Source organism: Copadichromis virginalis, linkage group LG18 (assembly GCF_057382275.1).
Source record: "Copadichromis virginalis isolate Kocher_CV1m ecotype Utaka linkage group LG18, C_Virginalis_male_GT1.1, whole genome shotgun sequence".
Classification (NCBI taxonomy): Eukaryota; Metazoa; Chordata; class Actinopteri; order Cichliformes; family Cichlidae; genus Copadichromis; species Copadichromis virginalis.
This window is the reverse complement of record NC_140635.1, coordinates 34,465,689-34,491,772: the sequence shown is the minus strand read 5'-3', so window position 1 is coordinate 34,491,772 and position 26,084 is coordinate 34,465,689. Positions and strand designations below refer to the sequence as shown.

The window sequence follows — 26,084 nt, the reverse complement described above, 5'->3', positions numbered from 1 at the left end:
GCTTTATTTATTTATTTATTGGCTTATTTGGACTCCAAAATCCACACACAGCTTAGACTAAACCTAAATTTGAATCCTTTTTTCAAATATCTTTTAAACACTGCCAGTTTTCTTTTCCGGCTTCATACAGGCTGAACTTTATTAATATAGTAGATCTTATCCACTCCTACTGCCCTTAAAGTGCACACAAATTCATGCCGCGCTTTTAATACGAAACTACTGTCGAACGCTTTTCCTCTCAAACACACTGTTGCTGTATTTGCAGAAGCTGTGTTGCTTTTACTCTGTGTTATGTTTAATATCTTCATCATTTTCTAACATTACAGTTTTGTCTTCCTTTGTAAATCAGTTGCTTCTGCTGCCAGTACACTTCTCCATAATGGTGATTGGTCAGATGCTGCCAACATCACCCCTTTCATGAGAATGCCAGGAGAAGCCTCATGTGGCTGCTTATTCTGACTGCCAATGTTAGTGTAAGTGAGTCTAGATAATGAAAAGATACCCTGGGTATGTTGGACATCCTTGGTAGTGCAGTCCCTGTTGGGGCCACTGTGTTGCACCCCTCTCGACCCTGTGTTTTGCTGCCCAGTGCTCGATGGTGATCTTGCTTAGGCCTTTTATTGCGATTCAGGTTAAGACTTTTGCATTTCTATGCATTTACCACAAATTTTCTCTATTGTATTTTCTCTAACTGAGTTGCTTGTGTGTGCGCTATTTTCATTTGTGCTCTTTCAGAAGCGTTCTAGTTGTAGCCCTTTGTTTTCATTTAGACATTTTTCTCTCCTTAGTGAGGCAGAACATCATCTTGCTGGGAGGCATATTTGGTGAGCTCCCCTCCCCACAGATATACATGTGATTAATTTCATTGTGTTTGCAGTGAGGCACCACTGGGTACTCCTCAGTGTAGCATGCCCCACAAGTGGGCTAGCTTTTACCTATTATACAATAGTAAACCTTCTTTTTCATTTGATCATATTTGTGATTGTTTCTAAGCCGTTTTCTCCATCCTAGCAGCTTCAACACTGTTCGTAATTGACTTCTGTTTTGTTGAATAAATTGTTAGAATTAGTCTGCTTCTCTGGTATGGGTCTGTGTGCCTTTATTATCCACTGATAATTAAGTTTTGTTAAAGCAATATTTCCTGTGGTGGAGTTCCTCAAGTGGCATTGTTGTTCTCTCTCCTATTTCCACATTATTACCCTCACCACAGTAGGACCTGCAGTCTTATTTCCTTGAGGGTTAATGTCCATCGCACGATGTGTTCAGGCTTGTATCAAGTGCTTATTTCAGTTTATTCTGATGGAGCTCCCACATGACAGTTCATTTTTCCTAGTTAAAGTACATCTGGTGTGCTTTCCACCTTGCTCTTTTTAGAACATCATTTTTAGTCGCAGCTAAAAATGTCTGCTAGCTGACGCACTGCAGCCATCCCACCCATAGTGGAGAACCAGTCTGCCCATAGACAGATTAAAGAGCCTCATCAGCTGGGTTTAGATTTGCTCTAATTGCTGACTCATCAAAGCATTTTCAGCGCCCTGCGCCGTACAGATGTGGGCGCCTTCACCCCAGAGGTGAACATTCCCATCAGAAAAGAAATGTCGAGTAAAGATGGCCACTTGGAACACCTTTGTACTGACTGGCTGTAACCCTTCACTCTCAAAGGGACAACTGATAAAATCCTCAAATCCTTTTTTCCATTTTTTGGTGTGCAGGTTTTTCTTTGAGTTTTTTGCAGGTTTCTTCCTCCTCCAATAGAACCTGACGTTCATGTTTGTTCATCTGCTTTTTTTCAAGTGGGGCTGGATTTTTACTGGAAAAATAACAACCTCCTCCTCAGCTGTGGATTATGTATTATTAAAGTCATCTCTCATAGTGTAGTTCTGCAATAGAAAATTTCAAGCACTGAAACCCATTTTCTTAAAGGTCTTGGAATAATATGTAATATATAACAGCTGGATTTTGGTTTTTTTTAATAGAGTCTCTCTTTGTGGGAAATTGTGAATTAATCTTCTCAGTTTCATATCTTAGCTGCATGACAAAACACAAATCTAAGCATGAAATACCCCCCCCCACACACACACAAGCTTGACATCAGAAACAATCATCATTACATTTTTTCTTTTTGAAAACAGATCTACCAATGCAATTTAGCAAAAGCGTTTAAGAATAAAAGTACTTTTCAGAGAAATAGTTGGCCATCCTAATACTGATAATGATGTAAGCATGAAAAATGTCTACTGGAGAGCCTATTTCAGTCAGACCCAAACGAAGGTTTAGCCTGAGTCGCTGCTGCCATTAACATAGAGCTCTGACACTCTGAATCTAATAAAAACCTCCTAATAACTTCAAAGGAAACGTGTTCCTTGAGGCCTTCGACACAGGTGAGGTAAACAAAATCTGTCCACACCTGCTGACCACCCAGCAGAACTAACCTCGTCAGTAACCTTCCCAACGATTTGCTTCTATCTGTGAAAGAAAACAAATTAATTCCACTTTATCTCATTACTAATTAACTTTTTGTCTTGATTTCTCCATTTTTTTTCAGGCAGCACTATGATGCTTGCTCAAATTAAAAAGTTGTGTTATGGCCTCTGAGGAAAAACAATAGAGCCAAGAGAGATTCACGGGGGGAAAAACATCAAATCTAACCTCTAAGCTTGAGAATATTAGGCATTTATACAATGTAATTGACTCAGTTTGTTCTGGATGCCTCTGTGCTGTATGTGATGATTGGATTGATCCACTGAGGCCCTGTGGCAAAATAGCAGCTTATTAGAATTTGGAAATTAAAAAGGGAGAAATGTGTATAGCAATGATACACTGGAGCTTAAGAGTCTTGACACATAAAACAAACATGCCACACTAAACACATCTTTTTTTAAATATATAGGGTATTTATTTGTCTTCATCTGAGTATCGCAGTTTACTTTGAAGCTGTCTGTGCCTGTAGGCTTCAAGCTGAAGTTGAGGACATGTGTTTGAACTGCCAGTGTCTCACCTGGTGTTGATACAGACATGCACAAGGTTAGTCATCTATTATGGATGACCAGCACACAGCCAGCGGAGGACACTGTGGTCACCTTGTTGGATGCGAATGCAACCTCCAACTTTAGAACACAGCGACTGAAAAATAAACCGGCTAAACTACTGAAAATTCATTCGTGTTGTTCCATATAGTCAGAAATAATCCGTAATATTATAGCTCACTTGGAGTCAGGGGGAAAAAAAAGTTCCTGTGGCTTCAGATCCCAACTTTGCTGCAGTCCATTGAACCCGATTGCCTTTTAGGATCAGACCCATAATAAGCCTGGCTTATCCTCAAGCTTTAAAATGATGGAGTCCCCCCCCAACAACCACCCCATCCTCCTTCTTAGGTATAAACAGTCTCAACGGTGTGGTGTAGTGGCCAAGCAATGAACTGTGGCTAATTGGACATTCCTGGCTGAGCTGACCTGGCTAAATTGTGCAGACCTGGGACTAATTCCAACTAATTTCATGAGTCTGGTAAAAAGATAGCACTGTAAGACAAATATGAATTTTGCAACCACAGGATACACTTTCTGCGGGCCTTTGGAAAGAATGCAGATTTGAGACGCTTCCAAAGTCGATCTTGTATATACTTATTATGACATCATCAGGCTAAACTGTTGATTTTCTTTTACAACCTCGTTTGTCCACATGGAGATCAGACTTAAGACTGAGGTCTGCAGTCATTAGACTGCAAAATTAGAATTTCAAAAACCTACATCGCCTTGTTCTCAAGTTATTGCAATCACAAGATTTTCAGAAACCCTGACCTTTAGGTCGAGGTCACAGTGATTCGAACTCGAGATTTCTAGTAGATACACCCACGGTATCAAATTGAAACGTCACTTCATTCTCGAGTTTTACAAGCCCGGGTGTCCACGCCCGCCCAGCAGGAGGACGACAATACCCCGACATCTTTTACGGCTGAGGGGTAAAAAGCGAACAAGCACGTATGTATTATCTGCAGCTGGAAGGCACTATCTGAGGACGTCCCCCTACTCTCATAAATGTTTCTGTTTACACCTCTGTGAAACACATTAATCCAACAGTCTGACATGCCTCTTGTTGATGCAGGTCTGGCACAGATATACTCATCTTACCAAGCGATACGGAGTTATCAACATGAGTTTTAGGAGCTATTTGGAGTGTTCAATGTCACTCGATCCCAGCAACTGGTTTGGTAAGTCAAGCATTAAATGTGACACCAAGGTTGAGCTAAACTGTGAATCATTCTTCTTTTCATTGCTGCAGCCTCATTGCATCACCACAGAGTAGAATCGTTTCTAAACATTTGGCTGTGATCTAATGAAAGTGTCTTTTTTGCTGCTTTTATTTAGACATCATCTGCTCTGCGTACTGAGTGCTTCCAACCTGAGGTCTCCTGTGATATACAACAGGAGCAGGTCCAGTTACAGGTGTGCGGTTGAGCTAAAAAGCCTGTAAAGCAGCCTTCACGGGATCTTTTCTGTATCCATAAGGAGCTGAACGAATGACACAGCTTTGGATTTATAGGTCGAGGACTCCAGCCGGGTGGCAAGCTGCAGCGGGGCCCGGGCAGCACAGTGGCAACACCACTTCCATCTGTTTCCATGGTCTGCTCATATCTGCATGCTAATCCTTCTCTACCCACACCTTCATGAAAAACACCCCGGTGGCAGTGCTGCCGCTGCAGCTCGTTCAGGATGAGGAATGAGCGGAGCACGGAGCACAGAGACGTGGACCTGAGGTTGATGGGATGTGAAATGCAGATAGAGCAGGGAGTAAAAATCTGAGATTAGTGGAAAACCAAAGGGGCGAGAAGCAGAACTGGCACCCTGGCTATCTAATTTCCACATAAAAATGCTGTCATCACTGAAGCCTGCGCACCTTGTAGATGGACTTGATGTTTGCTAATACATGTAAAACATGCAGAGGAAAGTCAAAGTCAGTTATCCGTCATTATATTAAGGTCTGAAGGTCAATGACATTCAGCGGGTGTTGAAGCACAGCTCCGTGCCTCCGTTCAGCAGATATAGCTGCTGGCAAAAGTCTTCTCAAGCTGACTAATCATTTGTGTATGCAGCTATAATATGCTTTCAATGTCTGAAAATACATATCATCCATCAAAGCACGATTGTAATGTCTTTGGGCTAGAAAAGGGCACTGGGAGTAGGTGTGGCATATCTAAGATCTAATAAATATACATTTCCTCAGGCAAGAAGAGGAAGCTGTGAGATCTAAGGATTCATTTCCTTCTCTGCCGACAGAGCAGATAAGGTTTGATACAGTGTAAGCATGCAAAAATCTATATTTTGCAAGTGAAATGTAGAATTTCATAAGTATATGTTTTGCTGCCATAGTTTATATAGCACTAAAATGGCTAACAGTAAATACCCTTTTTTCTTTATCATTAAAAGTCCACTTTGACCCCATCCATGCCTTTACAGTCATAAAACACATCCTTACCCTATAGCAGGCTGGATGCGCCATGCGCTTAATATATGTTTGATCTAAATAACTCTGGCAGACATGTGACTGTGGTGGAGACTGAGATATCATATATATTGGGTCAAAAAAAAACCCTCAACATACTACAGAGTGAACTGCAAGACAGAGGGAGGCTTGGGGGGGATTTGTTGCATGTAAAACAGTCATCGTACCATGACAGAAATCTACAAGATTTGTCTGCTTTTTCAGAAAAGAAATATGCGGGTTGTGCTGTTTCATTTGGAAGCAAAAACAAAAAAATGTGCCATCTTATCAGAAAAAGACAGATCTCGGAGTCGTTTTGTTTCAGAGAAGAAGAAAAAACAGTGATGTCGTTTCATCAATTTGATCTCATGTCAGTTTTAATTAAAGAAAGAAAAAAAATCTTCCACCAACATTTTTCATTTTGCTAAATTTTGCCCAATTAAAAAGTTCTTATATGTGTCAAAAGAAAATGAACAGCAATATAACATAGCACTTTCCAGTTTTAGCTCTTTTTAGCACTGAGGGTTTACCATCACAGAGATGTGCAGGATGCGGAGCTCCTCCTTCGTAGAGACATTGGCTGGATCCTCAGTCGGTTCTGGGAGGCTCAGGCTGCCGTCTTGGTGATGGATGTGGAAGAGCAGAGTGCCATTCTCCAGCCACTGCTGCCTCCAGCGCACTAGAGGGATGTCCTCCGAGTTCCCAGAGATCTCTTTAAAAACATAAAAGACAAACACAAGGGCACTCAGAAGCTTTCTGCTATTGCACATAAAATATTACCAATATCTTGGAAGAGACCCATTTAAATTTGGACAGTTTACCAGCAAATGGCATCTTCTGATACTGGAAGGTTCAATCGTGCAGATATCAAATATGACAGAAAGTTAGCGAGTGAGCAGTCAAAGGCACGTGCAGTTTTAACTGCACAATAAAAAAAACACACTACAAGCGTTCACTCAACTAACAAAATAAGACAGAAGGGACACATATTCAATTTAATTTAATTTATTTACAGCAGTCCTCCTCTGTCAACAGTCATGTCATGGTGCCTTATTTTGTAAGATAAAGATTCTACAACAAAGAAAACCTCAACAACCAGACAACCCACTACAATCAAGCACTTGGTGATAGCTGGAAGAAAAAACCCGATATCACAGCAAAGTGTGTGATAGACAGGCCGGTCCATCGTGCGCATTTAACACTTCGCTTCTCCAAAACGTGAAATGTACACACATGCAGTAAGATGCAGTAACAGCAGAGGAAGATGTTTTATTTCAGGCCAAAATGAAAATAATCACGGACATTTTAACACATGTACATGTAGATACATATTAGCCTCCTAGCTTAATAGTTTCTGGCGATTAAGGACTCTGGAATGCACTTTATACGTTTTTTACTCAGTACCGACTTCATGCCTTTAAATATGTTATCTCACCCTGCCGGTAATGCAATTCCTGCATGCATGTACATTTCACACTTTGGAGAGGCAAAGCATAAAACACGGTGGACCAGCGTGTCTGTTACAGGTTTTGCCGTGATACTAAGTTGGAAGAAACCATCAGAAGATACAGGCTCAGGGAGGGGCAGCCCCTGTAAGACAATAACAATTATACAACTAAACGTCTTTACGCAGAAACAGAAACATCTGACTTATTTTAACCTCTATTGACAAAACAGTGAAGGTTTGTTTTATGTCAGTTAGGAGACAACAGAGAAAACATGTGACAAGAGAGTGATTGAAATCATCAACCTCTATATTCCACATGATTAAAGTAACATATTTACACACATTCATAGTCCCCAGGGGACGAATCCTCCCACGTCACTCGTGTTTTTCACATTCCACAACAGATCATTGCATACTGGGTGCTAGATGAAGAGTCAAGGTTAATCCCTTTACACTTCCTCTAGTACCACCATCAGGTTGGACTTTCAGAGCATTTAGCTCAAAATGCCACTTTTACTAAGTATAACCCACAGAGATCATCATCTCTGTCACCTCTTGTTTGCATGGGTAACAAAGTTTATTGGCATTGTCGACCAAGACGCCTGCAATCTGATGAGCAATTTCATATTTGCAGCGCTCGGCACCCGTAACCTGAGAGATTCAAGGACAGTCGTGACAGTTGTGACATTTTCTATTACAGTAATTCATTCATTCAGTCTGCATTGTCCGGAAATGATTTATGCAAATACGTCGAAATGGATTGCACTGTTTTAGCGTTTTTCTGATCCCTGCTTATACCACTCCCACAGCTGACAGCCGTTATATCCATGGAAAAACAAAAAAAAGAAAAAAAATAAACCCACGAGAAAGAAATGAGTAAACAGTGATTTTATGGAAGCAGTGGAGCATGAGAAACATTGTGCTTTGTGTCATACCTCAGCTCCCAAGACAATAAATTCCCCTCCTAGCTATTTGAAATATTAGTGATGTACGCCAAAACACACAGAGTGCAGAAATGGAAAACATTATGAATGCATGGCAGAGCGTTATGGGTGATTTTCTGTTATGTAAGTGTGAAGAGTAGCAAATGCATCAGGTTCATAAGTTAGAAGTCCTGGAAGACATAAATCGAAACAGAGATCACTTAAATTGCAGCTTAAGTGGAATATAGCGTATGTTCCAGATGTGATTTTATGACTGACTTTCAGCAGCACTAAGGAAAGCAAGGATTTGGTGATCAGATCACGGTCTAGGATCAAACTGGTTAGGTATGTTGTACCTGAACACTATATTATATTGCATCAGGTTGGAGTTTCAGAGCATTTAGCTAAAAATGCCACTTTTACTAAGTATAACCCCACAGAGATGCTATCATCTCTGTCACCTCTTGTTTGCATGGGTAACAAATTTTATTGGCATTGACGTGCAAATCAACAGATCATTGCATAAGTGACTTGGACTGTGAGACCTACATTCCGCCTCCAGATTAACACTTTCATTCATTTATTCATGCATTCATTCAGTGAGTGACTTATAAGCCTATAGAGCATGGAATGTGCGGAAGTGCTTCAGGAAGGTGAACGCGCGCAAAGCTACTGGTCCGGACGGGATTCCCGGCCGCGTCCTCAAGTCATGCGCGGCTCAGCTGGCTGGAGTGTTCACACACATCTTCAACCTTTCCCTCTCTCTGTCTGTAGTCCCAGCCTGCTTCAAAATGGCCACCACACTGCAAAAACTCAAAATCTTACCAAGTATATTTGTCTTATTTCAAGTCAAAATATCTAATCACACTTAAAATAAGCCATAATCAGCTAAAGAGTAACGTTTCAGTGAGATATAGGAACTTGTTTTTAGACAGTGCATCTTGGATATCTTGTTAAGTGAAAAACTCTTGAAAACATATTGTTTTGAGTCATATCTCACACGAAACAAGCTTTTTTGGCATTTCATAAACGTTTTAAGCTGCTGTGTTATTTGTAAAAGATGTATCATCTTGTTTCAAGAAATAGACCTAACTTGAATCAGGACATCAAATCTACTTTATTGAGAACTGCAGGTTAATATCATGCCCAACATTGCATTATTATGAGTCTTAGTATCTTAAGCACAGTGTATTTATTTTTCTTACATACCAGTCAAACCATATCAATGTGACATTGAAAAAGAGGCAAAACACTGAAATTGTTTCCCTCACTGAACAGATTGCACCAAAAGTAAAATAAAAAGTAACTAGAACAATTTTTTTGCCAGTCTTTAAAAACCTTATTTCAGCCCACATATTCACAAAAGACTCAAGAATAATGTTTGATGATGTCAGTTAGATCATACTTCACTGGAATGTACTTGCTGTTATTAAAGTTTACATAGTGGTATGCTGTATAATCAACAAGATTTCCAGCATCCACAAAAATATTTGCCTGAGCTAGACAGGGAACTTCTACCTCATAAGCTAAATATTGATCATTCCACCCAACTGTAGAGAGAGGCTGGCATTCAAAACAATACACAGATGCATTTACAATATAGATGTTTTTAACAAGTGCAAACTCTGGAGCATCATTTATGACATCAGAAATAACCAAAGATTTTTCACATGAATGTATATTTCCATGTAGCATAATCCACTGTACAGAAACTACATGTTCAACTTGCTCAATGAAGTCTTTAATCTTGCCTTCTACATAATGAACATTTTTCACCTCTTTGGCTGGACCCATGTCGACTTCACTTGAAAAAAATGGGATGTTTCTCATGCACGTTCTGACTACATTCATAAAGTTGGTTGTGCTTCACAAGAGAGTTACAAATATTCTTAAAACTACTTTTCAGAGCCCACTGCTTGAAGAAACAATGTTTTGACTCAAAACGCATACACATATGCCTCACTGTAGGACCAAGAGCCTTAATCTGAGAAGGAAGATGCAGTAAATAATGCTGTTTAGGTATAATATTTTCATCTGGAAACAGTTGAAATGTTTTAAATGCTGCTCTATTAAAAGCTTCAATCTGGAGAGAGTTGAGACAGCAATAATAGGTGAAAACAGAATTTTTATGATCTCTAACATGTTACGTAGCATTTGTGTGTAATGATTTTCTCCAATTTTGTCCATAAGAAATGGAAGGATCTTCAACAAAACCAGCATCTGCCCAGCTGACTGTTTCAATTTATTGTCATTTGATGACAGCGTACTGACAGATATGGGGCAAGGCTTATCCCTCACATCAACAGGAGAATAAGGGAAACACAAAATTGCACTATTGAATGAATCTAAGTTCATTTGCCCTGAAAGCACAAGATTCTTTAAAACACATTTGATTTCATATGGGGCAACGCCTTCAAGAATAACATGCATGATGTCTTGCGGGGTTTGATTGATTATATCAACGTGAGGAGATTCTGTTAACTTGCTTCTCCTGTTTATACCATACGTTATTTTTAGTTTGTCTTTCAGAAAGTCCGTACTTGCCTTCTCAATGTCATTACATTGCCTGTTATGACTGGCCATGGTCCTTTTAACAAAAAAATCTTCATTAAATTTTTCCTGCATGTCTTCAAAGTGGCATTCGCAGTGCCTGCATTTACTGTAGGCAAAACCCACTCCTTCCTTAAATCCAGCCACTTCATGCTGAGCTAGAGTGTCTCCACACACAGATATGAGTGCCCCATGAATTGTCCTCTCACCACTTGCAGTGACAACTTGGACACCATCACACAGCTCAATTAAGTCACGGTTAATCCTCTCAAATATCTCATCTATACCACAACGGGAAAGATCTTTTGATTTTACCATGGCAAGCAGACGAATAGCAGGAAGTCTTGATCTGTACTTAGGGCTGATGTTACCTAAGGTGTAATAAATCAATAACAGCTTGTTCTTGTTTGCCCGAGATCCAAGAGGATTGCATAGTTCAATTTCATCTGTATATAAAATCAACTGTAATGCTGTAGGGACTTTAATAAACAGTGGGTGCCACTTAAAAATGTCTCCATCAATGAAATCATGAAGAAAGCCATCCTTGCATGGCTTTGGCCTCTCATCAATCATTGCAAGCATTCTTGGATGTGATAGCAGTTGCTCCAAACTTTTCACCAACGGTATGTAATGAAAACAATGGTCTTTAATGGCAAGAACTCTGGAGTCTCCACGCTTCGAATAACAGACTGTTTGTTTTGTGACAATAATCTCTGGTTCAACTGGTTTTAACAGTTCTTTGATGGTCTTGTCCTGCAAATGGGTGGAAGCAATTTGAGTGAAAGGGTCAACAAACTGGTCAAATACCCCCACTGCATCACTCTTTAGTTGATCCAGGTCCCCAGAATGTCTCTCAATCATGTCACTCATTTGTTGTTTTAGGTGCTCCAATAATACGGCCTGATATTGCTGGATTCCACTCACGATGTGGTTAACAGCTCTCTGTGGAAGAGGAAAAAACAAAGGAAAATCCTTAATTACAAAATTCATATGAGAACACAGTCAACATGCAAACTCACAGAGACACAATTTTTGAAAAATGAAACCTTCAGTTACATAAAGTTAGTGAGATGCAATGAGCAAAATAAGTTACCCCCACCACCCAATTTTTTTTGTAAAGAATAATATTGCCTTATGCAACGTTAAAACCTTGTTTTCACTTAATTATAATGCATTTTGAGAAATCGGATCATAGGTGGAACTGCAAATTGAAAATTTGTGTTGTGTGTATTATGTTGTCTCTATTCTTAGCTCATGCTAAGGAAATATAGTGATAGGCAGATTTTGGATGCAACATACATGTCTATTTCCATATATAGTGGGGGAGTGAGATCTGAGTGGTCACCCATGAAGTACATGGAGACACATTCAAATGTCAGGTGTTTCACTCACATACCTATAGCTGTCCATTTATGATCAGATCATTCAAGATGCCAGGTCTGAACAGTGCCCAAGTTATAGCTTGAGCACTGTTAAGCATAAGTTAAGCATATTGCTTTTAGGTTCTCTAACAATGAAATACAATTCAATGGAAAATTAATGGCATAAATTACCTGTGTCAGTCGATGGGTTTCCTTGGCTTGAAGAAGAAATGCAGTTGCATGTTTATAAATGTCAAGATTCAGGTGACCCTCTCCATCTTCTTGAAATCCACTCTGAAACAGAATAACAAAAACATATCTATTAAAACAGAAATAAATAATTGCATTGATAGGTAGCAATCACCAAACAATATTGCATTCATTAGTTAGCTAGATTCATGCCCATAAGGTACAAGGTAGATGTATTTTTACTGACTGATGTCTTTAATTTTAGCTTTTAAAATGACAACTAAAATGACAAACAAAGCAGTACTTGATAATAGATTAATAAGACTAGCAAAGCACATGGAGAGTTCAGTACAGTATAGTTTAAATTCCTTGATCATGCCTGATCACCCCCAAAATTGAATTACTTGTTTATTGGCCCATTTGTGACATTTCCTGAAAATTTAAAATCTGTCCATAACTTTGAGTTATTTTGCTAACAGTCAGACAAATGCCACCAAAAACATAACCTCCTGAGTTACTAAGAAAAAAAGGTAAAGAAAAGAAAAACAAAAGATAGTTTTAGAAAAAAAAAGTAACAGTTAATGTTGTCAGTAGTCTTACTGTTACTTCAGAAATGCAAATAGTTATTTATAACTGATTACTCATTTAAAAAATATACAAAATAACTTACTGATTGGTTTGTATGAAAGTAATTAGTTATGTCAGTTATTTACTGTCGGACAAGTTACTGACAATTTGAAATATGTTATATTTAGTAGTTTCACCTTTAAAAAAAAAAGACCAATACTGACAATAAAAGTAATATTGACTTTAATGCTCTTATTAATGTGAAGATGAGTATTTTTTTGTGTGTTTAAATTTTTTTTTGACAGTAACTCTGAACAAATCATGTAATTTTGGTTTGCTTTGCCTAATAGTCATTCTCTTAGGCTACGTCCACACGTACTCGGGTATTTTTGAAAACGCAGATTTTTCTATGCGTTTGCACCTTTCGTCCACACGTAAACGCCGTTTTTGGTCACTGAAAACGGAGATTTTTAAAAACTCCGGCCAGGGTGGATATTTTCTAAAACTCCGTTTTTGCATTTACATGTGGACAGAAAAATGGAGAAAACGCAGTGTCAAAGGTGTGCTCATTTTTTGACGTCACACTGTGCGCCACGTTATTATTTCGGTGAAATGAATTTCTACAATACTGTTACTTCTACTCTCTGCACTGTTTAAATGCTTACATATACACACAGTTACTGTCCCTCCACACATACCACTTGCTTCTGCTTCTATGCCCCCAGCTTTGTTTACTTTTTCCCACCGAGGCTTCTAGACTTCTGATTGGCCAACATTTCTGCACGGTTAGGAATATATCGCCACCTGTTGCTTTGGCATGTTCATAGCAGCGTTTTCCTTCATTTCTGCCTTTACGTGTGGACGGGATTATTTTTTAAAACGAAAACGGAAAATCTCCGTTTTCAAAAATACCCGTGTACGTGTGGACATGGCTTAAATTGACCTTGAACACATATGTAAACATGATAGCGACCTATTCAGTTAGCTGACTGGCTTTTACCAGCTGATTTCAACACGTATTTCAACAATATATCAACTTTTTTTTAAACTAATAGGACTTTCTGCAAAGTTTGGATGCATTCACCGGAGCGAACGAACGGATGACTGGGAAAAAAAACAGTCTGACAAGACTGCAGCTTTGCGTTTCTGCCACAGCTCTCATTTACGTTTCAGGTGAGTTACTTAATTTAGCGAAACAACTAGTTCGACACTCATCACTGTTAAAATAAAAGTACAACATGAGTCTGTCAAAAACAACACATTTAATGGACGTACTTGGATCAGCCAAAGTAAATGCTAACATTATGTTACAGCTTCTGCAGCTCGTTTCTCTGGCTTTTGTTAAAATAACTTACCGTTAGTGCGGGGATGCTTGAGCCCTCGTCAGTTACTGAAGAACTGGCGTTAGTTTGGTTGATTGGGGCCGTCCTTTCACCTGCTCCAGGTAAACCGTGGCGGGTTGATCCATCCTCCTCATCCGCTTCCACTCCGAGAAGGTGACGCGCGTGTGTCCGCTTTACGTGATAGTAGAAAGAGTTATATACTCTGTACTCACTCGGACAGCCATCAATTCCACACACCACGCGAAAGTCAGGGCTGCGGCTGTGCATGGTATTAATGTGACTCAAAAGTTGTCTCAGACTCAATGCTACAAACACGTAGCATATAAAGCAACGCCAAGTCATGTTGGAAGCTAGTATGTTTCATTCGGTAGCGCGGGCTGCAGTTGTGCCGTAAAATAACTCGTTACCATGGTTAAACGCGCCTGCTAAATTGTCGTAAATGTGGGGGATAAAGTAAAAAAATTTTTTATTAACCTATAATAATTAACGTTATTTTGCAATGCACAAAGACAGTTGTTTGGTTTAAAAACCAATCAATCATCCTTTTAGGATTTTTGGGCCAAAGAAATGTCAGGCAAATTGAAGACGAACTTCGTTTCTGGCTGTCGTGAATGATCTGGTGGACATCTTAAGTTCATGTGGACACGTGCCTGCCACTACTGTCCCAGAGTTCTTTGCATTCGCGTTTCATTGGAAGTAAGTTAAAATGTATTATACAGTGCTCATTTTTTGTACATATTACACTCCTTTCGAAAGTTCTAAATGTTTTGGTGTGTTTATATTGTGTAACGTTGCAGCCGAACAGTGACTGGACGAGGCAAGCTAACGCCAAAAAAGCTAACTAGTGTGCTAAGTAGGCTAACAGCATGGAAGGACTGGATGAGGTCACAGTGTCGGTTTTAAAGGGTAATATATGCAAATTTATTTTTAAACAGATTAAATGGACTTATGTTTTACATAGGTGTATGAACACGGAAGTGTGCAAATTACATTATTTTATAAATAATGTCGTTGATGATGTTTAAGTAATTTTTTTACCTTCCATTTCATGTGATCATTTCCTCATTTTAGGAACATTTGTAGTTATTTGTTTTACTTATGCAAGTGTATTTATTCATCCTTAGAGGTGGATAATTCTCAGTAACATTTACCAATTTACATTTAATTGATTAACTTTTGGGGAAAAAAAGTACTTAAGAGTAGTTTTACTGCACTATAGTTTACACTTTTACTTGAGTAGATTTGTAAAGAAGTAACTGTACTCCACTACATTCCAAAAAGCTCAGTTCCTTTAATAATACCTAAAGCTGGATAAAAATTCAGTGTCCAATATATAAAAAATGAGGTCAACAATGCTACTAAAGTAGTGTGACAATTTGTCTGTAAACAGAATTTTTCCACAGCAGTTAGCCCAGCAGATATATATTTTTTAATTTAATTAAGTAATTTTTTTGAGGAGAATACTTTTTTCTTCTACTTCATTTTATTTTGAAGTAACACTACTTTTACTTAAGTACAGTCTTTTTAGCATGTTGATCATTAGCTCTATACAAAAACAGTAGCAGACAATGAGGTATCCACATTTCTATACTAAACTAGTTAGCAATAGCAACACAATTTTAATGAAGTGTCAACTTTCATAGTCTCATCTCTCATGCAGTTTCCTTTGTAGGGCATAATTTCATCTTGCTATGTTTTTCTTCCAATGTGTTCATAGCTGCAAACATCAGCGAGGGAATGATGGGCACCCTGTCTCGTGAAGACTTGCAGGATCTTTTCCCAGGCCCAGAGAACTTTTTACGGAGAAAAGCTGTCTGGCGTGCCTGTCAGGATGTACTGGAGGTCAGTTTCTCAGTCACTCACCACCACTTAAAATTGGCATCGTCGTGTTTTTGTCCGATTACAACTAGTTTAACCGCGGGCAGAGTTGAATGGCTCTTCACTATTCCCCCCTCTCCACACACACACACACACACACACACACACACACACACAAAAAAATTGCGTTTTGCTTTTATTCATTATTATTTATTTTATAGGAATCTGGCCAAGATGACTCAAAATCTTCAACCAGCTCCTCCATTAATGAGTCACCCAAGCAACAGACATCCACTACTGTAAATGCAACTGCTTCAAAATGCACAAGTTCTGAAAAGGTTGCGAAGTTATTCTATCCAGAATATGTATTGCACACTGACACTGAGCTTGAGCAAGTCCGCCAACAATACTTTGAGTTGTCAAAGAAAGGTGAAGAGCGCAGCTGCAAAATGTCGAAGGAGCTCAGATGTCGGCTCATCCGAAACACCATGACTAGTATGATTGCAATCCTGAGGGCAAAAGGGGATGGAGAATCGCATAGATACCCATCAAAACCAGAAATTACAGCAATGGCAAAGAGAATAGTGCAGTACTACCCTATGCTACAGGACCAAGGCATCAAGAATACATGGGTAAGTGAAATGCATCCACTTCAATACCAAAGTGTTTCACGTTGGACATTTTAGTAGTGGTTGGAAAAATGTATTAAATGTCCTATACAGGTTACTGTGTACACACAGCTAAACAAAAGACTGCAAAATGTGAGATCCCCCCAAAAAGCCACTCCAGATGGGAGACATTCAAAGAGGTAAGGCTGCAACTAATTAATTATAATTTTAACTATGATAATTCTGTTATTCATTTTCCTCATTAATTGATAAGTTGTTTAGTCAGTACGATGTTTGAAAGTTGTGAAAGTTTTTCCCCAAAAGTCTTCTTTTGTCCACAACCTGACAATTTTAATTTCAACGATAGAGGACAAACAAAAAAGCTAAAATCATGTTTGGGCATTTTATTAAGGAAAGAAAGAAGTGATCCAATGTGATCAATCAAGTATTTGGTGACCTGCTTTTAGTTTCCTCACCTGTTTTAGCATGAAAGGAAGAAGCACTTTGTGTTACACTTTGTATATATGAAAATGGCTATACAATAAAGATATGAATTGATTGAGTTTATAGTTGATAACTAATTGATTAACTGACTAATCTTCGCAGCTCTGCCAAGAGGCGATGTCTTGATCAGCCAAGTGACGTAGAAGAAATGGATTCAAGTGACTCAACAATCATTCTGGATCTGTCCACAGAAGGGAGGAGCAGCCCAGAGTCGGCCAGTAAAACAAGTGAGTTAGAAGGTGAGTTTCAACTTTACATTTACAAACTGTGTGGTCATCATAAAAAAATAAAACAAATATACCTGCATGTTGAGTCAAGATGGCAGTCCTGACATGACGGAAGTAAAAGGCTTTAAAATGGGCATCAGAAAATGATAACTACATCACATTTTTCCTGTTTTATCATCAGTTTGTTAACATTTCTGTGGAAATTAATGTTAATAAAGTATTGGTATTAATAAAAGCCAGTATATTATAAATTTAAAGAGCTGGGTACTGTGGTGTGTTTATAGTATAAGTCTGTGCAACATCACTGTCTCTAACCACTCAGTATATCATGTAAAGTAATGTTTTTAAAAAACAATGTGCCTCACTAGAGGCTTTTTTTTTCTCTTTTTAACTGTTTTTTAATTTAGGTTCCAAACTAATTTTTAAAGTGTATTACCCTGACACAAAATATCTCTTTGCTATGTCTTTAAGGAAAAAGGAAAGCACAAAACCTACTTAAGGAGAACCCTCTACCCTGCCAAGTCCTAATAGTGAGTCCATCCAACTGCCGCTGTGTGTGTGTGTGGGCAGTTCTTTATAGGGGTGCACTTGTGTGCCTACATATAATTGTATATGATTGCATGACCATATGTAAATTGGCATTTACATGGTAAATATTTTGAAAAATGAATAAGTATTTAATAGTTAAGTTCAGAGCTGTATTTTTTTTTTTTTTTTTAAGATTTAACTCCATTAAAGTATAGTCTGTGGACACTTGTAATTTTAATGACATAATTAATGACAGATTTTTTTTTTAAAGTGAGAGACATTGTTTATGTAATTTTGTGTCTTGCAGCAAACAAGCCTGCAGATATCAACAGTCCAGACACCCACTGTCCAGCAACCTTGGCCAAACACTACAAGACCCTACAAACTTTGTTTAAAAGAAAAAACCCAAACCAGCAGGATGTCTCTCAGCTCCTGGATTTGGAATTTTCAGCCAGAAGAGCATTCATTGATTCAAATACTATTCGCGAGGAGGACAGACACAAAAAGGTTCTAGAAGCATATCCTTGCTTCAAGGACATTGGACATGTAAGTCATTGTTGAATCCATGTGATTCAAGCCAAACAATGTTTATCATACCAACTTCTTGCTCCTCAGTGATGCATTGACATGTTTGTATTGGTATGCTGAATATTTTATAGGTGATGGAGGAGCTTCATCGCATTTTGGATAAAGAAAATGCCAACTTCATCAATGAACTGAAGGGAAGATGGCAAGATTTCTGCCAGAAGGTGCAGTTTTTTGGTGTATGGAAAAAGACGCTGAAGCCCCCAATGGGAATGGATAAAGGTAAGCAATGATGTTTTGGTGTTATTGGTCATCAGAGTATAGTTTGGATCTTTACGGACTACTGCTTTAACATGCTTAAAGTAATGTCACTGAGGACAGGAGGAGGAGAATTTGAAATTTTAAAGGCCTAATCCCCCACCCCCCCTCTCCTTCTTGAAGGAGCTGAAAGCCGCACCTTTACTAGTTATGCGCAGGGAAAACAGACTCAACGCTACAAAAGGTCACTGGCCAAAAATTTGTTGTTGTTTTGTTTTTTTTGATCTTGAGGATTTTGTTTAAGTGTGGTAATGAGATGATGATTCTTTCTTCTGTATAGCTGAACAGGCTCTTGAGATCCTACATGTGCTGCCATCACTGTTCCCATCCACCTCTGCTCCTCCAAAGAGGGCACGTGATGCGAGTGAGGCTCTGGTGCATGTCCTTGAGGTGAGTTGTGTAAAATGTAGCAGTTGTTTTTTGTTTTTGTTCTTTTTGGGACAACAGTATTAAAAAAATGCTTCTTCTGATGAGTGCCAAAGTATTTTATATTCACATATTATATGTTCTAAGCCTTCAAAAGGCACCTAAAACACATTTTTGGAATGAGGGTTCTCACAGGTTAGATCTCTGTGACCAGTAAATACAAACATGGATGCATTACGTGGTAGCACATTTTTATCACCTCAATGATACCTAATTAAATGTAGCCTTGGTTTTCTGTTTTTCAGGAAGGCTAGACAGATGTGAACAGTAATTCCATCGAGAATAATTAAAAGTAGCAATTTCAGATGTGTTTTCTCAGAACCTCAACTTTTGTTGTAATTTAGCTTTAGTTATGTGTTTGAAACAAAAGTGCATCATCCTTACAAAAGTATGTCCGTGTTATGTGTTAAAGGACCAAGAAGACCCTAATACCTATCTGATGAAACGTCCTCTCTCCTGCCCAGTCCTGATTGTGAGTCCATCCAACTGCATCCTAGCGGTAGGAGATGTGCCAATAACCACGTTTCCAAAAGACTTGGTTACCGAGGGTGCTTTATACCTTATGGCCTACTATTACACCCTTCACCTTACATACCCAAAGTGTGTAGCCACTCTGCTTTCCGTCATACAGACGGAGGTTCTCTTGGACAAAATCCATGAGAGAGATCTCACATCATCTTACAAGAAGAGCATGGCTGAGTGGACTGCTTTTATTGGCCAGTAAAGCCAATATGGTCAGATGGACTATAGGAAAGCACTTCCTCTCTCCTTCCACGGCTACTACAGTCCATGTTGGTTGTGATTGATTTTCGTTTGGCCAGGTTAGTCCAGTGTTATAATTAAGGGTGCACAATAATATTGGCTAACATGCCGGCATTTTGTGTTTGGTTTGTGCAGTGCAGAGACAGCCTCGCTTTTAGTTAATTTTAAGATTTATTTTTTTTAATTTTTTTTTTTTTAATGTTGAGTTTAGACAGAGGACTATTCAGAAAATAGGCTCTACTGTGAAAGAGTAAATTGACTAAGCTGAGACTGACTAGTTTGGTATAAAAGTAAGAATTGCTTTATTGTGTATTGGCTAGTACAACTGTAAAATATTAGATATAGCTGAAAAATCAAATACTGTGCATCCTTAATGATAATTTTATGGTATTGTTTGAAGAATGTGGTCAAATGTTCATGTTAAAAGCACTTTGTAATAATAAACGTTACAGGTTGAGGAGTTTTAGCCTAGCAGTGTTTGTCTGTACTTTGCCTGTGCAATGCACATATGTTACAGGTGTGTTTAGTGTTAGATTGGGCAGGGGAAAAAGTCACTGCAAAATGGCTTTCTTTTATGTAGTCCCCTCTGTTTATGGGGTTTTATCAATAAAGTTGTTGCTTTTGAAGTCTATAGTTCTCTTTTTTTTTTTTTGTCTTATAAGCAGTAGGTAAAAGTCTTGAATATGGGGTAAATGCACTAGAAATAGAGAATTATTACAAAAAAGATTGCCTAATACTAGTAAAAGAATGCTAACTTTAGTACATTTTGTCTCGAAATGCCAATTTCTAATCTTATTTCAAGTAAGGTGTTGGACTTAAATCTAGATGGGTGTCACGTTTTTAGAACTGAAAACAAGTTATATACACTGAAAACAATGAGGATGATGTTGGGAGGTTTATAGAAAAAATGCTTTTTTTGAGGCGAAAATACTACTTTTGAGCACCACAAACTTATTATGAGACACAAAAACTTCACAACACTAGTAAAATATAGCTAAGAATGAGTTTTTCCAGCTAATTTCAAGATCTCGTAAGGCTTGATTCACTGTCTTATTTCAAGAAATCTTGTCAAGAGAATTTTCACTTGTTCCATTGGCAGATTTTTTCACTTATTTCAAGCAAAAAATAACTTGTATTAAGTTTTTTTTTCTTGTTTTTGGAGGGCCATTTTTTCCAGTGCATCGTCCCTGTACCCAAATCCTCCACCATCTCCTCATTGAACGACTGGCGACCTGTAGCCCTGACCCCCATCGTAAGCAAATGCTTCGAGAAGCTGGTCAGGGACTTCATCTGCTCTGCACTACCCGACTCACTGGACCCTCTACAGTTTGCATACCGCCACAACAGGTCCACTGATGATGCCATAGCCCTGACACTACACACTGCCCTGTCACACCTGGAGAAGAGAGACACGTATGTGAGGATGCTGTTTGTAGATTACAGCTCAGCATTCAATACCATCGTTCCCTCGAAGCTGGACAGGAAACGGCAGGATCTAGGACTGAGCAGCTCCCTCTGCAGCTGGATCCTTAGCTTCCTGTCTGACAGACGCCAGGTGGTCAGACTGGGCAGCATCACCTCATCCCCCATCACACTGAACACTGGTGCTCCACAGGGGTGTGTACTGAGCCCTCTCCTATACTCACTCTACACCTACGACTGCACAGCCACTAACAGCTCCAACATCATTGTGAAGTTTGCGGACGACACTACAGTGGTGGGTCTTATCACCAATGGTGATGAGACGGCTTATAGGGAGGAGGTCAGCGCCCTGACCCACTGGTGTCAAGACAACCATCTCACCCTCAACGTCGCAAAGACAAAGGAGTTGATAGTGGACTTCCGGAGGTGCAGAGAAGTACACACCCCCATCACCATCAACGGCGCTGCTGTGGAGAGAGTGAGCAGCTTCCGGTTCCTTGGCGTACACCTGGCTGAGGATCTTACGTGGTCAGTACACACAAACAAAACGGTGAAGAAGGCGCAGCAGCGCCTCTTCTTTCTCAGGAGACTGAAAAGATTCGGCATGAGCCCCCGCATCCTCAGGACCTTCTATCACTGTGCCATTGAGAGCATCCTCACTGGATGCATCACCACCTGGTATGGCAACAGCACCGCCTACAACTGCAAAGCTCTCCAGCGAGTAGTGCAGTGCTCTGAACGGATAATTGGAGGTGAGCTTCCCTCCCTCCAAGACATCTACAGGAAGCGCTGCCTGAGGAAAGCGGGGAGGATCATCAAGGACTCCAGTCACCCCAGCCATAAACTGTTCAGACTGCTTCCATCAGGAAGGAGGTTCTGCAGCATCCGGTCCCGTACCAGCAGACTGAGAGACAGCTTCTTCCATCAGGCCATCAGACTGCTGAACACGTCATAGACACCTCAGCTTCACTACTGGAACTTCAACATTATGCACTACACACTGTATATAAATGCCACTTGTTCTGCACATATTCAACTCTGTATATTTTATATATTTTATTATTATTATTATTATTATTATTATTATTATTATTATTATTCTTTTTTTTTTTTTTTTACTATTTAATTTGTAAAAATGTGTATACACACACACGCGCACACACACACGTAGGAAAATATTTAGTATACACATCCAGAAATGCATACACTATTATATATTGTACATATATTTATTAGTTTCAGGTTGGCCATTCTTGTATTTTGCTCGTTTGTGTTGTTGTGTTTGCACATCTCTGTTGCTTGTGGGGCTCGCACACAAGAATTTCACTCGCATGTGCTGTGCCAGTGTGCCTGCACATGTGATGTGACAATAAAAGTGATTTGATTTGATTTGGAAGACTCTTTGTCTTTATGTCTCACACAGCTTCATGTTTCTGTCGCAAAAGCATCTTTAACTACTACCAGTTATTTTGACTCTTCATATTCAAGAGTCTCATAAGTAAAGTAAGTAAAAACTCAACTGAAATCTTTTAACATGAGAGTCCTAACAGAGAAAAGAATAAGGGATTACATTTCAGCTTACTGGCTAGTCTTCATTAGCTCCATGAAATCAGTTTACAATCCACATTTACAACTGAATGACCTGACAACCATACATTAAAATCCCCGTATTCCCCATAATATCATACTGTATTCTAACAGAACACTCAGCTCTCAGCAGATCTGTTGACTTATTTGTCATTTAAAGCGCTTCGAGTGCTGCAGGAGAGTAGAAAAGCGCTATATTAGAATCAGTCCATTTACTTATTTGTGGTACCTAAACTTACCAAAATAGAACAGGAGGCAGAGCTTGTGCTGAACTTGTGCCATATAATAAAATGGGAATGACATGTAAATTCAGTTATATAAAACAAATGAAATGTATATTTATATAACATTTACATGAAAATAAATAGAATTCAGAAATGAACAAACTCTGGATAAAACCCTTTGAATTGTAACCAAAATCCAGTGTCTGAAAACTAAAAACAAAACTCACAAAATCTTGACAAGTGGAGAAATGTGAGACTTTCACTTGACAGAAACTGAGACTTGTGTACTTTGTGTCTTTGTATTACAGTTTTTATGATTGCTGGCTGGAGCCATTATTTCCATTTAAAATTCTTATTAGGAATTTGCACATCAAGTCCTCTTTACTGCCACCATTTAAAGTATGGTTCACAGTGCACATCCTCACCCTGTTTATGGATTACTTTGGAAACCAATGCCTCTGAAATAGACTATTACGCTAATTGCTAGCATGACCCAGTACAGTGCACAAATCTATTATCTAAATATATTACGCTTGCTCTACTGCTATACAAGCTATCAAATAATTTATACCATAAAGAACTTAACCGAGCAGCAAACACAATGGTAATGCATAGCAGAAATAAAAAGTGAGGATGAACTGAAAGCACCCAGTCCATTAACAAACATTCCATAATTAATCAAAGTCCACAGTGTTTGGTGCAGCGGAGGACTGATTGTTGCAGGGAGAAATCACAATATGCAAATAATAAAGAGGATTAGGCGTGATCAAAAGAATAAGCCCAGGACTCATTGATGAAAACAGTAAAGTAAAACACTCAGTAGGACAGGAACAAGGACTGGGAAAGCATGGGGAGGCTACACAGCAGTGCACTGGCAAAACACGAAAGTGCTAGAAACACCCAGCGCTATCAGCACTAAATCTACTTAAAGCCATGTGTGGAGAGCTTTATATAAACACAGGCTAACCACATTCCACACTAGAGCATTACGCTGATAAGTGGCTGAGACGTAGCTGCAAGCCAGATTTTCCTGCTGATCACAGGCTTTTGCACAGCTTGCCAAACTTCAGGGGCATGTATCACCTTACACAATTTTAGCACCTGCACATCATGGGACCTCACTGATTCAAGGCTTCAAATTCTGTATACGTATATATATAAGTTCTATCTTTGCACACATTTCATGTTTCAACATAAAGAGAAAAAAGCAGAGAACCAAAGGGTAAAAGGGAAGAGTAATTTTTACACATAAGCTAGTAATTAGGAGAGTTAGCAGCCTGCAAAGAGCAGTTGCAGACTGTCCCGCGGCACTGGAGCAGCTTTGCCAAGCCAGAGAAAATTTACTTAGGTGATGTCTTCAGGGTTATACAGGTTGATTTTTACATAATTAGCATTATTGCTACGAGTTTTTACTTATTTAGGCTGTTAATCAGCCACAGAAGGTTGAACACATAAATTACTGCATTGTGCAAAAAGAGCAAGCAGTGTTGCTTCTGAGGATATCAAACACAACTGGATTTGTTGAATAGGTCTTCAGCAAGTGCCAAGCTATAATAAACAGCATGCTTTAAGTATGTGAATGGATTCCATGCCATATATCAGACATCAACTACACAAATACAACAAGACAATCACATTGCTGTTCTGTTGTCGGGTCTTTGGCACCTTGAGGTGACGGATTTGGCAACAGATAAACAAAACAGGACTGAATTGAATTATTTTTTGCTAAATGGAAAAAACAGATTGTAACATTAAGTGTGGGTCTATCCATTTAACGATACACTTATATGTTCTGTTTCAGAACATATGAGTGTAGATTCTGGCACATCAATCTCTGAATGTGGGGCAAACACAAATAAATGATTCGTCTCTGTTTCCTGCACAAATCCAGTTTTTTATTTTCATTTAATTTGGAGGCTGTTTACTTTTCAGTTAGATTTGTAACGCTCTGTTTTATTTGTTGCTTGAAAAAGTTTTTATTTATTTATTTATTTTATTTTTTGGAGGGTATGCCCCAGGGCAGCTGTGGCTACAACTGTAGCTGCCTCCACCAGTGTGTGAATGTGAGCGTGAATGAATAATGGAATTGTAAAGCGCTTTGGGTGCCTTGAAAAGCGCTATATCAATCCAATCCATTATTAGTAGTAGTAGTAGTAAGTAATATAAAATACAAATAAAAATGTCATATTCTTATGTGCAAGGATAATGGATAGGGTTAATCACTGATAATGATTTTAAAGGGTTAATTAGTCCCAGTAAAGAGTAAAGTTCTTCTTCTATCACTGGAAGGATTTCATATGTATGCCTGAAAGGCTCTCTCTATAAACACTTACCTGCCTTAAACTATTCATTGAATGAGCTGACGCCATTGATATTTTGTGCACACTCTGTACACGCATAAGATTACAATACAGCACTTCACCTTGTGCTCTGTGAGTGTGCACCTTCTTCGTCGGACAGCCCATTACACTGATTGCTGGCAAAGGACGCTCTTGCAAGCTTGATAATAGCCACAACCCCTATACAGATTTTAACCTGTTTATAAACCAAAAACACTTCATGCTTTCACCATGACTCAGCTGTGTGCGTGTGCGTGTGCGTGTGCGCTTGCCTGCATTTGTGCGTTTGTAATTGTTTGGCCTGACAGTAACTGATGCCCTCATGTCACAGTGAAGAGGGACTTCCCTCGGCTCATAAATAAGATTTAAGAGTCCCGACTGGTTTTAACCTAAATGCAAATCATGTGCCAGAGTGTGACAGGGCACTTTTTAAAAAGGGGGCTCTCTGTCCCTGGGGACTAGTTTGCCATGAGAGCTGGATTAATGAGACCACCACAGTATTCCCTCTAACCATACACAGTGCCACCCAGCAGAGACGAGGCAGGAGAACAAAAGAAAAAGGAAAAATGGAAGAAAGAAAAAAGAGGAAACGGAGTAGGGAGGCAGGCTGAGACAGAAAATTGGAGAGGAGATGAAGGGAGTGGAGGAGAGGAAGAAAAGTAGCCACCTACCAGCATCAAAATGAATCAAAGTAATCTGATTAGGCTGCATTATTAGTTTACCTCCTCTGAATGCAGATTTGCAGTACCATTTAGTTTAAAGGAGTTTTAGTGCCTTTAGAATTTAATTTAAGTAGCCCTTATCTTAAGCATTTTGAAAGCAGTAACTTTCATGCCAGCATAAACTAATGGATAGCAGCACCACAGAGAATTACAACACGAAGCATTTTAACATTCCCTTGGTTACTGACAGAGCACAGACCACCCAATGTTATTACC

General features: G+C 39.0%; 4 protein-coding genes and 1 long non-coding RNA gene across 14 annotated transcripts in view; 3 read left to right on the top strand and 2 right to left on the bottom strand.

Moving 5' to 3' along the window:
* astn1 (astrotactin 1) overlaps nt 1–26,084 on the bottom strand; it is a 500,282-nt gene that overhangs the window by 352,244 nt on the left and 121,954 nt on the right. For all 8 annotated transcript variants that reach the window (XM_085439848.1, XM_085439850.1, XM_085439853.1 and 5 more), the window contains exon 2: nt 6,009–6,190. In XM_085439848.1, the coding sequence (XP_085295974.1) occupies nt 6,009–6,190 (182 nt within the window). The remainder of the gene's footprint in view (nt 1–6,008; nt 6,191–26,084) is intronic.
* On the top strand, nt 4,110–5,022 carry LOC146688375 (uncharacterized). The gene is made up of 3 exons (XR_014916527.1): nt 4,110–4,207; nt 4,365–4,442; nt 4,540–5,022. It is a non-coding gene; the product is annotated as an uncharacterized LOC146688375 (long non-coding RNA).
* LOC146688374 (uncharacterized) lies at nt 9,808–14,310 on the bottom strand. Its single transcript, XM_085439388.1, has 3 exons — nt 13,871–14,310; nt 11,952–12,053; nt 9,808–11,340 (listed from the first exon to the last, which is right to left on the bottom strand). The coding sequence occupies exons 1-3, from the start codon at nt 14,198–14,200 to the stop codon at nt 9,808–9,810; spliced, it is 1,965 nt and encodes a 654-aa protein (XP_085295514.1). The 5' UTR covers nt 14,201–14,310.
* LOC146688373 (uncharacterized) lies at nt 14,315–18,302 on the top strand. 2 transcript variants are annotated; one of them, XM_085439860.1, is made up of 9 exons: nt 14,315–14,554; nt 14,656–14,764; nt 15,576–15,700; nt 15,898–16,308; nt 16,399–16,484; nt 16,891–17,015; nt 17,487–17,545; nt 17,851–18,089; nt 18,203–18,302. In XM_085439860.1, the coding sequence occupies exons 2-8, from the start codon at nt 14,725–14,727 to the stop codon at nt 18,055–18,057; spliced, it is 1,053 nt and encodes a 350-aa protein (XP_085295986.1). In that variant the 5' UTR covers nt 14,315–14,554; nt 14,656–14,724; the 3' UTR covers nt 18,058–18,089; nt 18,203–18,302. The 2 variants fall into 2 exon arrangements, with proteins under 2 accessions (XP_085295986.1, XP_085295985.1); XM_085439859.1 differs by having other exon boundaries at nt 14,316–14,554; nt 16,891–17,027.
* On the top strand, nt 18,099–21,030 carry LOC146688372 (uncharacterized). 2 transcript variants are annotated; one of them, XM_085439862.1, is made up of 4 exons: nt 18,305–18,350; nt 18,510–18,570; nt 18,667–18,776; nt 19,225–21,030. In XM_085439862.1, the coding sequence occupies exons 2-4, from the start codon at nt 18,537–18,539 to the stop codon at nt 19,534–19,536; spliced, it is 456 nt and encodes a 151-aa protein (XP_085295988.1). In that variant the 5' UTR covers nt 18,305–18,350; nt 18,510–18,536; the 3' UTR covers nt 19,537–21,030. The 2 variants fall into 2 exon arrangements, with proteins under 2 accessions (XP_085295987.1, XP_085295988.1); XM_085439861.1 differs by lacking the exon at nt 18,510–18,570 and having other exon boundaries at nt 18,099–18,350.

What these genes read in the sequence shown, in the direction of transcription:
- LOC146688374 (XM_085439388.1), bottom strand. Translation starts at nt 14,200, where the DNA reads ATGACTTGGCGTTGCTTTATATGCTACGTGTTTGTAGCATTGAGTCTG. An exon ending in CAAGCATCCCCGCACTAACG is followed by an intron (nt 12,054 to 13,870) that starts GTAAGTTATTTT and finishes ATTCTGTTTCAG; the next exon opens with AGTGGATTTCAAGAAGATGG. An exon ending in AAACCCATCGACTGACACAG is followed by an intron (nt 11,341 to 11,951) that starts GTAATTTATGCC and finishes CCTCTTCCACAG; the next exon opens with AGAGCTGTTAACCACATCGT.
- LOC146688373 (XM_085439859.1), top strand. Translation starts at nt 14,725, where the DNA reads ATGGAAGGACTGGATGAGGTCACAGTGTCGGTTTTAAAGG. An exon ending in GATGGGAGACATTCAAAGAG is followed by an intron (nt 16,485 to 16,890) that starts GTAAGGCTGCAA and finishes TAATCTTCGCAG; the next exon opens with CTCTGCCAAGAGGCGATGTC. An exon ending in TAAAACAAGTGAGTTAGAAG is followed by an intron (nt 17,028 to 17,486) that starts GTGAGTTTCAAC and finishes TATGTCTTTAAG; the next exon opens with GAAAAAGGAAAGCACAAAAC.
- LOC146688372 (XM_085439861.1), top strand. Translation starts at nt 18,206, where the DNA reads ATGGAGGAGCTTCATCGCATTTTGGATAAAGAAAATGCCAACTTCATC. An exon ending in CCCAATGGGAATGGATAAAG is followed by an intron (nt 18,351 to 18,666) that starts GTAAGCAATGAT and finishes TCTTCTGTATAG; the next exon opens with CTGAACAGGCTCTTGAGATC. An exon ending in CTCTGGTGCATGTCCTTGAG is followed by an intron (nt 18,777 to 19,224) that starts GTGAGTTGTGTA and finishes TATGTGTTAAAG; the next exon opens with GACCAAGAAGACCCTAATAC.